The sequence below is a fragment of the Scatophagus argus genome, chromosome 8 (genome assembly GCF_020382885.2).
Source record: "Scatophagus argus isolate fScaArg1 chromosome 8, fScaArg1.pri, whole genome shotgun sequence".
NCBI classification, from domain to species: domain Eukaryota; kingdom Metazoa; phylum Chordata; class Actinopteri; family Scatophagidae; genus Scatophagus; species Scatophagus argus.
The window spans coordinates 20,284,267-20,296,914 of NC_058500.1; the positions used below are offsets into that span (position 1 = coordinate 20,284,267).

The 12,648-nt window shown below is 41.1% G+C and overlaps 1 protein-coding gene across 1 annotated transcript in view; it reads left to right on the plus strand.

The window, feature by feature from the left end:
• The window catches only part of prex1 (phosphatidylinositol-3,4,5-trisphosphate-dependent Rac exchange factor 1), a 73,698-nt gene extending 61,257 nt beyond the window's left edge, over positions 1-12,441 (plus strand). The window contains exons 27-40 of the mRNA XM_046398227.1: positions 130-218; positions 888-970; positions 1,920-2,010; positions 2,100-2,228; positions 2,336-2,377; positions 3,249-3,466; positions 3,681-3,783; positions 5,763-5,906; positions 6,905-7,019; positions 7,639-7,705; positions 9,058-9,233; positions 9,461-9,563; positions 10,125-10,192; positions 10,307-12,441. Coding sequence (XP_046254183.1) covers positions 130-218; positions 888-970; positions 1,920-2,010; positions 2,100-2,228; positions 2,336-2,377; positions 3,249-3,466; positions 3,681-3,783; positions 5,763-5,906; positions 6,905-7,019; positions 7,639-7,705; positions 9,058-9,233; positions 9,461-9,563; positions 10,125-10,192; positions 10,307-10,349 — 1,471 coding nt within the window. The 3' untranslated portion in view covers positions 10,350-12,441. The remainder of the gene's footprint in view (positions 1-129; positions 219-887; positions 971-1,919; positions 2,011-2,099; positions 2,229-2,335; positions 2,378-3,248; positions 3,467-3,680; positions 3,784-5,762; positions 5,907-6,904; positions 7,020-7,638; positions 7,706-9,057; positions 9,234-9,460; positions 9,564-10,124; positions 10,193-10,306) is intronic.
• The last annotated feature ends 207 nt before the right edge of the window (positions 12,442-12,648 follow it).

Below are 12,648 nucleotides of genomic sequence, written 5' to 3' on the forward strand. Positions count from 1 at the left end.
CCAAATCCTCTCTGTGGTTTCTGAACGGAATGAACTCTGTGCTGTATAATGAATGTTAATTGTGTGCATTTGTGTGTGTGTGTGTGTGTGTGTGTGTGTGTGTGTTTGCGCACGCACGCATTATTACAGTGAATGCAACAGCAACAGGGATTCTGTCCTGTCCTACACCAGTGTCCGAAGTAACAGCTCTTACCTGGGGAGTGACGAGATGGGATCAGGTAAAGATGTAGCTTTTTGCTAAATAGAGCTTAATATACAGAGCTATAAATGTTTGATGTTTCCATTCAGATCTCTCATCAGAATTTGTCCTTTCAAACAATCATCATTTCAGAGCCAGTGTGTTGAGTAAGAGGAGAAAAATGTGTGGCCGTCCAAAACATATTCAATATAAACAACATAAGGTCTGCTGAAGCACGCAAATGCTAACGTGTGTCAAACAAAGACAAGAAATAATGGATGATTACTTGCCAACATTTGATTCCTCTTTAGTTTTTAATGATGATATGTTGATCACATATGATTATGTCGATCATATGTTATGCTCTCAGAAAGCCAAAGCAGTGACATTCTGTAGATATTTCTACAGAAGGTGAGGAGGTGACTGTGGTCAGATAATTTAGACTCAACATTTCATAACCCTCATAGTCACATTTTTTGCTGTGAGCCAAGAATGTGTCCACTGCTGTTTATCACTTTGTTTTTTTATCATCATTAAGTCTGAAACAGCCCATAATGAGACATGATGTAGGAATTGTTTATTATCCTTCTCCCTCTCCAGAATGAATGGATGGATAGAGACATGTTTAATACTAAGTAAATAAAACTGAATGCTGGTGTCCAAATGTGTGTTCTGCTCAACCTCTTGCTCTGTGTTTTTTGGCTGTTAGGCGATGAGCTGCCATGCGACATGCGGATTCCCTCGGACAAGCAGGACAAGCTGCATGGCTGCCTCGAGCACCTTTTCAACCAGGTCAGTTTGGGGTAATTAGTACATTTATTTTATGAAGATCTGAGTCCCTAATCACTTTTCCAAAACCCTAACCTCAGTTTAATTCTAATTTAAACAATGCATCACAGTCATCTATATTCTCAAACAACACCTTGGAAGGAGTCAGGACTAACTGAGAGTTTATACTCTGCCCAAAAATGTTCAAAGTGAAAGACAGTGAAACAAGAACACACACACACACACGTCAGCTTTAACCCCCCCTCTCTGCTGCTGCCAAACCATTTGGAACAGATGATTGTGATAGTAATCAGTCAACATCTGGGCTGAGTTACCTCATGCAACTCTCTGTCCTCTGGTCAGGATCCCGGTTTTCTCTCTCATCTTTCACTTGATCTCCTTTCTTACTCTCCTTGCGCTCCTCTTTCTCCTCACACAAATACACACGCACACACTTTCACTCCTACGTGGACTCAGTTAAACACATCCATCCATCTTCTCATCTCCTCTTACCGACATTTAATGTCCTTTGACTCCCCTCGTGGGGTGCACTCACTCTGGCTGCTTTAGTTCTTTCCACATGTAAACAGCAGCTCAGGGGGGCTGAAAACACAAGCGTTGTTGTTGTTAGTGTTGAAAGACCCTTGCCAGAAGCTGTTGCAGAGTTGTGTGCAAAAATCTGTTCACACAGTCGCAGTGTGAGGACCCGCCTTACTTATGGGGACAAAATGCAAGTCCCCATACCATAAATCATTAAATAAATAAAGGGTTAGTACTTTCTTTAAGGTGAGGTTAAGGTAAGGATTAGGATGAGGCAGGTAATGTTTATTGCTACGGTGAGGTGGTGGTTAAGCCTCCAGGAAATGAATGTAAGCCCATGTAATGTCCTCAGAAGTGATGGAAACATGACTATGTGTGTGTGTGTGTGTGTGTGTGCGTGTGTGTGTGTATGTTCTTTTATTTCTCCGTGCAGGTCGACTCCATCAACAGCCTACTCAAAGGACCTGTCATGGCCAAGGCCTGCGAGGAGACCAAGCACTTTTACTCTGACCACAGCCAGCCAGGTGCGTATTTATTTGTATGCGTGTTGACTGCTTAAAAGGTGAGAGGGTGGGTCATCATGCCATGACATTTTTGACTTTCACGTGAACAGAGTTCCGCCAAACAGACGATTGGACTCTTCGTTGCCGTTGCATTATTCACAAGAATATCCAGGAGGACCCTTGGAACCTGCCCAACTCAATCAAAACCCTTGTGGAGAGCCTGCAGAGATTTGTGGATGGTTTGTCGAACTCACACACACATACAGACATGCACAGAGGCACACGTGTATGTGTGATGGTATACAGTTACAATCAGTCATTCTGTCTTTTTCTTCTCCCTATACAGATGGAAAGAACCAGCTTCTCCTGGCTCTGCTTAAGTGCACAGGTAGAGTGACATGTCAGTGTTTAATGGAAACTGGGTTCATATTCAAAATCAACCCAGATAAAACCCAGTTCTAATTTTCCATTAAATTACCAGAAGTGTTGTCAAGACCGTCTGTGCAATCGTTCAGCAGAGTTCAGTCTCAAGCAGGAAAGGCCTCGTAACTGGAGTATTTTAAATGAGTCCAACAGTTTAGAGCTCTTTGCTAATGAGATCATCCATCATATGAACATACAGCCAGGTCCACATCAGGACATCTGCAGGTCCTTAAAATATCTTCAAAGATTATTAAATTATAACAGAAATACTTAAAATGTCAAGAATACAGTTTCATGGCATTTAATGAGGTTATATTTTTATTTTTTTTTGCTTCTCTGCTCGTCACATTGGCTTTGCAACAACTCACGTCCACTTTTAGATCAATAATGAACAGCATAATATAATAGCCCAGTATGTTGTGATTTCATTACATCTGCTGCATTACAAAGAGATAAAGCAGATGTTTAAATTGATTGAGTTTCCGTTCTAATTAGATAGTTCTTGAAAGTCTTGAATTTCAGGATTGTTTTCGTTTTCCGTATCAGGATCAAATCCTTGGTGAGGTCAGTTGCTCTGTATGTTTGCACAGGAATGAGGTGCTGCTGTCAGAGCACATGATACTTCAGTCACTTTGATCTGTGAACGGTGGCAGATGGTGCTAGTTAATGGAGATATCTTCTCAGGGGATCCAGGCTAATGTAATAACGTATATGTACTGGAGCATCTCCAACATGTGTAATGAGGAAGATTATATGTAACCTTTGGACACCTAGAACTGCCTCCATCAGCCTCTGACATCAAACCTTGTCTCGCTCTCTGATCCTTCCAACACCAGACACATCTCTGCAGCTGCGACGGGATGTTATCTTCTGCCAGGCTGCCACAGGTGCTCTGTGCACGCTGGCGGAGCAGCTGTTGGCGGCACTGAGGTCGCGATTCAACAACGCCGGCGAGTACCAGGAAGACGGCAAGGAGACGAGTCGCAAGTGGTTGGAGCAAATATCTGTTATTGGCGTGCTGCTGCACTTCCAGTCCACACTAGCACCACACCTGGTGAGAACGGGTTTTCTGCTCTTATTTTATGCCGTCACTATTTGTCATGTAGCTTCATAAGGTGAAAGTCCTGACCTGATGCTGTTTTAAGCACACATCAGAATGTAGTGACCGTCCTGTTGTATGCACTTTTTGTTCTTTATGGCCGTCTAGCCATGCAGCTGTCTTAAAGCTCCTGGTAGGGCTTCTGAGCTTTCTTTCTCTCCTCCGGCAGAAAGAGGAGCAGACCATGCTGGAAGACACCAAGGCGGCCCTGCTGGACTTGGACAAAGTCACTGTGTTCTTCAGGCAACTGGAGGATGAGTGTCTCGTCGCAAGTAAGAGACTCTATCGACAAAGACCGACTTGGTCCATTCAAACCACACTGCTGCTAATTGGCAGCTGTATGGTTTGACCAACTCTGAATAAAGTTCCATTATGTGGATGTATGGTATCTATTGAGGGTGAAATTGCTACTTTGCTGTTACAGATTTCAGTTTCTTTTGAGTGAAGAGCGACTGAATAGGGAGCTAAAACAACACCATAATGGCTCCATAAATCATCTTAAACAAGGACAGAGCCTTGTCCTCGTTATCCTTGTATTACAGATAAGATGGTCCCTTCCTGACATGCTGTGATGGCCTTCATTTTAACTTAAGTGATGCTCTAAGGCACATGCAATACTAACACATATGGTGAAAGCACACACACGCATACACACAAACAGTAAATTTAAATACTCTTATGCATATGTAATATTCTTCCATCAAATGCAGCGTGTGCTGTGGTGCATGGGAATGGTTTTGGATGTTGGAGCATTTATTTCAAAATAAGCATTTAAAGGCATTAGTGTACTGCAGAAGTTTCAACTGAGTATGCACCCAGGTTTTTCTTAGTGGTTACTGTGAACACCGTGACACAAGTGTGTACAAAGTTTAAGACCTGGGTGTATTTGTGCCTTTAATAACCTCACTATCTGTCTTCACTGAGGACCCTCCTGACTACCAAAAGCCCTAAAGCCAGCAGATACAAAGGACGAGTGCACCCCGAACAGAATTGGTTCTCTTTTCAGCAGCCTCAGTATGGCCAGCAGAGATTACAGCTCAAAGGAAAAGCACAACATGCTCTTCCCATTTTAAGGGGCAAAGTTATGGATGAAGCAAGGATATATTATTATAGGTTCATACACAGCAGAATGGATTGTGCACACAAAGCAGTTCCTGCACTAACACATACTGACTTGGTCATTCTTACTGCATATATATATATACATATACAGTGTATAGACTCGTCCACTGTGATGTACAAAAGAAAAAGGTTTTAACCAAACTGCTGTGCTGATGTTGCGTTTTTAGCTCGGACTGCTGCAGTGAACGCAGATGGTTTGTGGCGGCAGCTTCCATCGGACAGTATTGATTTGCTAATAGCATCTTCAGCAAGCTGGCGGGTATACTGCGGGATAGAGTCATGTAAGCAGCACAGAGCTCAAGGCCCCTCAATTCCACAGCATTATCACTTGGGTTCTCTTGGAAAGAGCACTGACCCTGGAGGTCGTGCAATAAAAGGTCATCTTTTCCATTTTCTGAGAACTGCTCATGTGCCAGTCAGAAAATGTTAGGAGAAATCAGCTTATAAATTATTACTGGTCAGGCATTGTTTGTAGAATTAGAAAAGGTTACTGCTCTGCATACAAGTAATGACAAATTCTTTTAAACTACAATTGTCTCAAGGACAGAATGCTATTTAAAAGGTTAAAGTGCCAGGCAGTGGCATAAATAGTTTCTTCTGTTGCTTTCAAAGTATTATGAAAATCTCTTTGCCAGCTGCTTCTGCGTTAAAAGCAGCTTGCAGACATAACATTATGTCTGTTGCAGTTTTTCTTAACATGACTAACACACAGGTAACTACCACTGTTATATTTAAATGGACTTCAGTCATTTTTCCATTATTGTGCACTGACACACAATTCAGTCTGAACATTCACTATTGGCTGCATGAAGTTCCTTAAATGTCTCAGGTAATTGTGGTTTTAAGAAATCACATTTGGGAAAAAATGTAAAATATTTGAAATGCCCTTCTGACCGCGGCAGGTGTATTGGAAGGTGTTTACTTTAATACACATCAATAGTGACATGTATGCTTTTTCTAATCACTGTAAACCACCCACTATTAATGTTGATTTTTGTATATTTTAAGTGGTTGAAGTAAAACAAAGCATATCTGGAGGTACTTGGTAAAGGCAACTAACGATCACAGCATTTTACCATTCTCACATGTAACCATCCAATGTTAACATCTCTCTGTCTGTGTTTTGCAGACACACCAGTATCTTACCAGGTGGAGGGCAGTCGGCAGGCCCTGAGGGTTACCCTGTACCTGGACAGTTGTCACTTCAGCGAGCTGCCCAGTCGGCTGCAAAATGGCGGCAGCCTCAAGCTCCACACTGTCCTCTTCACCAGGGGTAAGACTGCACAGTCCAGGGTACAAGGTGTAGACTATAATAACAAATAACATAACAGTGGCATGAGGGGCTGGATACCTGAGTGACAAAACAGTGAAATTTTAGTTAAAGAATTCAAAAACTAAAATTCTGAAAATCAATAATAATAAAATTATTATTAATAATAAAATTCTGTATGCAGTAAATAAAAATCAGTACTGAGTGAATCCTCGTCACACTGTTAGGTTTGGAGTCATATTCACGGAGAAGATGAAAATCAGTTACATGCACTATACAGTATATTGAATTGTATCATTTAAAAACACTCTCGATGTGTTATACAGCCTCCCAAACATGGATATTTCCTGGTAGCTTTTATTGGGTTAGATCAACACATTTCTTTGGCCATTTGAAACACCCTGCCTTTATGTGCTCCTCTGCTGCCAAGCTCCTTTGAGTTCTCCTTCAGTCTCAGCTGGCATGAATGGGTAGCATTATACATCAAGCCTGTCTGCCAAATAGTCATTAATTTTCCATAGACAAGTGCCAGTAACCCAATGAGAGAGCTCCTATTGCTCTCGTGTAGCTCAGGGTGGAATGAACTGCTGTCCGCAGAGCCCTCAGAGCCCTTCAGCAGTGATCTTAGGATGAACACTGCCCTCTACTGGAAATAATCTTTGATGCATGTTATGATGCACTTGTGATTTTGCAGATGTTGAGGTTTTTGAGAATTTACAGTATCTGTGAACACCACATGTCCTCGCATAGATTTTAAAAAAAAAAATCCTCCAAGGCAGATGATTTTGGGCAATCACCAGTTTTTCATAATGTTATTTTAGAGTCAAGGAGTCAAGGAGTTATAGTCAAGCCTGGTTAAGTAACATTAAAATTATATTAAGCGATTATTAAGCGATAAGGATGGGGTTTGAAGTGGTGAGGATCAAAGTTGGAGGGCATGCTATCATATAAATGTGTGTGTATGTGTGTTGATCTAAATGCCTCTTGCCTGTTTTATCCAGCACTGGATCGTCCAGAGGGAGTGTCCCAGCAGGACTGCGCAGCCATGGAGGAGTTCCAACAGCGCACCAACGCTGTCTCACTAGAGAAGGTCAAAGCTTACTACCGCAGACTCAGGTACACTATGCTGTGCACTGCATCACAGCCCTCCAGTGGCTTACTCACTAGTACTCAGGATATATATTTCACCTTAAAGGGAGAGCTCAGCCTGTGGTGTTGCATAAGGGAGCAGAAAGTATGCTTCGATCACTGTTTTCTTTTTCTTTTTTTAAATAAACTATTTTCAAGGTCTAGAATTTTCACGGTGAGAAGAGTTTCTCTATGTGTTTATGTAGACCTGCCCCTAAGAAAATCCTGCATCAACTAACAGGGTTGTGTTGGCTACACGAGTTGCTCACTTAGTCATGCCAAATGGCTCCTTTAGACCTACCCTCTCCCAGACATCAGCACGAGTTAGACTTGTTGTTATTGCCTACTGACCTGTTTTATATTCGCGTATTTAACAGCTTGTTAATATGGTCATGATTTCTGATATGCGCATACTAATTCTATGAAATGAATTAATAAATGATGAAACATGTAGTGCAGCAGATGCATATTCTATAAAGTGAAGTGCTCTAGATGCTAGATGACTCAGCTCTCACACAGACTGAGTCAGCGGAGAAAAAAATCTGTAGATTTCCGAAGTAGATGGAGAGTTTTTAAAACTGAAATAGATCTGTTTTTGTCCTGACAGGGCTTTCTATTTGGAGAAGTCCAATCTCCCTACAGACTCAAACACCACAGCAATGAAGATAGACCAGGTAAATATATACTTATTCTGATGTATTCCCGTTTATTCCTTTTGCTGTGGGCATTGATGTGATGATCTATATGATCTATTGATATAACATACGTATACCCTGCTCTGTAACATAAGTACATTTTTTATGTAATGTTGTGACTGAATATAAATGCAAGCACAGATACTGGGCCTTGAACTTAGAGACCTTCAACCAAGCATTTCAAAAGTAAGATGAACTGGTGTCCTGTTCCCTCCACTGGAAACCCCCACTAGCTCGTCAAGACTCCCAACATTAACTCCAACTAACCTCAACACTTACTCAACACATTAGAAACTGCTTCCATCTGAGCCTGAAAATCCTAGTGTTCTGAACTGACCGTAGCTGAAATAGCTTCCAGTGATTAAAACTGAATAGAATACACAGTAGTTTCAGAATATAGAGATTTATTTTGAAAGACTGCAAAGAGTTGAAGCTTTTTGTGTTATTTAGATGGTTTCCCTGTATTTCTGCTGCTGCACCACCTTAACAAGTCAGTTACTCTACTTAGTCGAGTATTGAATATTGGAAATATATCAAGTGGCATGAGATAATTTCACTTGTTTCTGATAGGAATAAACTTTTTGTCTTGTCTAATTTCTAAATTTAAGTAACTTAACTCTTTACATGTTGTTAAACCCGTGTCCAGATAGTGCATTTTTCTGTCAGAAAAGCACTGTGGGTTGGGGAGTGCTTGAGATGAAGCATTTGTGCAGTGAGAGGAAATAAAATGCTGGTTCTGGTTGAAGTGATGCTAGATTAACAGAGGGTTGACTACACAGAACACTCACCAGGAACATCGACTGCCCGTTTGATCTGCTCCAGCAACTGAGCTTCTCCTTCATTTTCCTGTTTATGGTGATCGGTGATGAGTCCCACCCCATCCAATATGCGACTGATTCCCTGAAAGAGAGCAACAGTGACGCCCCCAGCAGCCTTCTGAAAAGATATTTCAACTAGGAGCTCTTGGAGAAACTACACAAATGAGTGCAAAAGAGTCTGTTTGCAGCACTTTTTGTCTAGGCTGTTGTATACTGCTGCAAGCTCTCTTTCTTTATTGGGAACAGTTGGGACAAAAAGATACTAGTGCTCAGAAAACAAGTCTATGTGGACACGGGGACTTAGACTGTCACTTGTCTTGAGACAGAACTGAAGAAATTATGTAAGAAACAAGTGACTTTTTCCTCTGCTTGGTTTCATAAAATACAAATTTTAACACTCAACAGTAGTCTAAACTTGGTAAGATGACTGCTTTTGTGATATTCTCTTGTATTTTATCAGTATTCCACTTTTGCCGCTGACCCGCTCCAACCCTCACTCTCTCCTCCTCATAGCTGCTGCGACCCCTCAACACACTGGATGACCTCTGTCGACTAATGCAGTCCTACATCAATGCGCGCCCGGCTGCCCAAGGCCACCCGTCAGGTGTCAGCGTGCTGTGTGTGTCCTCTGAGCTGTGTAACCGCCTGGGAGCCTGCCACATCACCATGTGTGGTACAGGCATGCAGAGGTCAGCCTGGCAACACGCCAACATTATTATACTGCTTGTGTAGTGCCACTAGAGTGTCAGCAGGAATTAAGATGCACACAGTGCAGAGTGGATGACATGCAACGCTGAACCTCATAGTTTGGGTTAATCTCTTCTTCAGGGTGTCCTGCAGGAGGACATGTGGACGTCAGTGTGTTTGTTATAAAAGCCCACATGGCGCTCACCTTTGGTCTTTCTGTTTTTTGCAGATGTACCCTAAATGTGACACTGGAGCAGGCAATGATCTTAGCCAGGAACCACGGTCTCATGCCACGCTGCATCATGCAGACCATGGATATAATGCGCAAACAGGTAAACCTGGGAGCAGGAAGCAGTCAGTCTCAAACTGAAGTCCAGTACAGATCCCTCTGGCGATCCCTCTGCCCTCGCCACTAAAGTCTATTTTTTCTACACTTTACTTATTTACTTTCATAAGCACTGGACTACAAAATGGTTGAATGGGTTATTACAATATCAATATTAATAACAATGACTTAGTTTTCATGTAGTACACTTTACTTGGAATTATCCTTTTTAACACCATCACTTTGTAAATGATCATGATAACAAATGATTACAGTGTGTAATCACGCTGTCATGGTGCACTTTAACTTGACAACTGACAATTAGAATACTTAATCACCAAGCCCCAGAGTACTGGGAGTACTGTAAGAGTAACTATTCTGACCAAAAATGTCTCCCACCTAATCTACACCTTCAACTATGAAATACTACTACCAGGATATCTTTGGAAAAATTATATCTAATCAAATCCTCTGACTTTAAGCAAGTAGGTTTAGTCATGCTTGGCAACTGACCTAACTATGACATGGTCACTGCAGAGCTTATAGCATACGTTTTCTCTTCTGCCAGGGGGCAAGAGTTGAGCTCTCTGCTAAGAACCTCAAGGTAATGGACCAGATGCCTCCATCGTTTCCAAGGTACAGTATAAAACCACTTCCAGACTCCGCTTCCCACTCCGTCGGTGTATTATACCATTCCTGTTCTTAAACGAGCCGGGTTCCCCCCCACTTAAAGTCTTTCTTTTTCAACAGGCTCTTCAAGCTGTGTTTGCCACCATCAGATGGAGAACTCTAAGGAAACTGTCACTTCAGAGAACTCATCAGAGAAAGAGTGAATGTGGAAGAGGAAGATATGAGTGCGAGTCTCACTGCTTTCTTTCCAAGAGACACTGCCAATGGAAAGACCCCCCCCATACACATTCTGTCCCAGTCACACATGGGCACCACAAGAGTCTTTAACTGCAACATACAAGCTAAAGCAGACTGTCCAAATGACCTACAGTGAGACTGATACAGCCTGACACTCAAGACTAGTCTTGTACTGTTAAACTCGTAGTATTATTGCTTTGGCTGTCTGTTTCCACAAAGCTGATATGAATGACTTGGCAACTGGTGAAAAATACTCACAGCATAAGTCAAAGGGAGATGCCAGTTTGAGGCCTCATAGTGAAAACATCTGCAGTGATTTTGCTCACAACTGAGCTTTTATTATTAACTGGATTAACCAAACTACCTGTAGCTGACTGTCCTTCTAAATGCAGATCTTAATCCATTTTGCCTTGGACTGCACTCCAGAGAGCTGTCTCTTTCTCTGTTTGGACTGGTCTTCCTCGGTGCTTCATGTTTGAACCCCACGTGATGTTAAATTCTTGCAAATACCCTGGTATTCATGTATGTTAGCTGGATCAATAGATGCAGAACGTCAAAGAATAGACAGAAAGATGGAAGAAATCAGTTGATTTGAGTGGGTGGGAGTGGCGGGTGAGGGGTGGGTGGTTTGCTCTTTCTTCAGCCCGCTTGTATGTGGTTATTGTGCAATTACTGTAGGTTTAGTGTGAGTACTGTATTACTGCACTATATGAAGGATAGTTATTTATTGTGTCCGGAAGGAGCATTTTTATCCGTCACTTATACTATATCAGGTATTAAAAGAATCTAAAAGCATTCCAGCCTGCGTATTGAACAGTATTTAAAGGACCAATGGCATGCCATTTTTTTTAGACATAACTGCTTGTGTATTTTATTTATATGTACGGACTTTTATCACGTCAGGAAGTGTTCCATTGATCTTCAGGGAGAGCAACAGAGGGGAAGATGAACAGCAGCTAGCTAATCAGAATCAGGAAAACAGAAGCTAAAGCAAACTATATGAGGCTGTTTGTCAGTAAGCAGCCAAGTCAACAGGTAGGGATACTGAATCATTGTTAAATTATTAATATATTAATTCAAGTGTACTAGTTGAACAATTGCCTTCTGTTAACTAAGACATTTTGATTTTAAATTGGTTTTTACATTGTTTTGGGTCTATTGTGTTTACTGTAAGTATTAAAACAAGCACAACAATTGGTCCATTCAAGTTGCAGTGTTAGCAAAAAGTACTGTAAGCGGTTTGTGGATGATGTACACAAAGGGATTGTTTCACGTTGTTTCTATAACATTATTTTACTGAAGATTTTAATTTCCTGTACATACAAACTGTAACAAAGTCGGTGAAAAAGATAGGATGTGTCTCACAGCAGCAGAGCCATGCTATAAGTTAAATTTGATTATTTTTATGGAGATAATATAGTATATGAATCATTTTCTATTCCTGACCGGGCATTTGAAGAGAAGCTGTTTCTCTTTGCTGAGCGTAACCTCACTGACAACTTGTTATTGACTGTTCGACGTGCATTTCAAGAATATTGACATGCTGCATTCATTAGGCGGATCACTTAGTCCTTTTTATTTATTTAAAAGCAGTCTGAATCCTGAGTGTCTGTACATCCCTTGGCACTAGCACGACCATAATTTTGCATCCCTCTGTTAAGAGTATGAGGCTCAGTGGATTATTTGCGTTATTGTAATTTCCCATATCAAACTTTATCTTAATCTGAGCAGTACACATCACATAAACTCTGAAAGCAAGAGTAGTTTCCATAACGTGGTTTTAAGTGCGGGTCAACCAGTTTTAATTATCTAATGACTGCAGCATGTCGGTGTAGCTGGACAAACAAACATGTCACTGATTACACATTTATTTACATTATTCTAATGTTTTTGTACATACTTTATTTGCAATTTTGTGTTGCTTGAAAATAACTGTACAAAGGACCTTTGTTGAATCTTTCTAAAATTATAATTGTAAATGCAATCTTAACAGGATAGTAAATAAAATGTTCACAGTATGACTGTTTTTCATGTTGTCGCAGAGGACCTGATGTCCAGTATAAAAATGATAACACGCAGCTGAAGTGGTTTCCGTCTTGCCGGGACATTTTTTATTTGTAGCTTTCCTTCTTTACATTGTGACCTCCATGTTTATGTTGCCTTTGGTCTGCTGTATTTCACTATACTGTGACATGAATGACTCAGATGGTTATTCTCCATCTCTT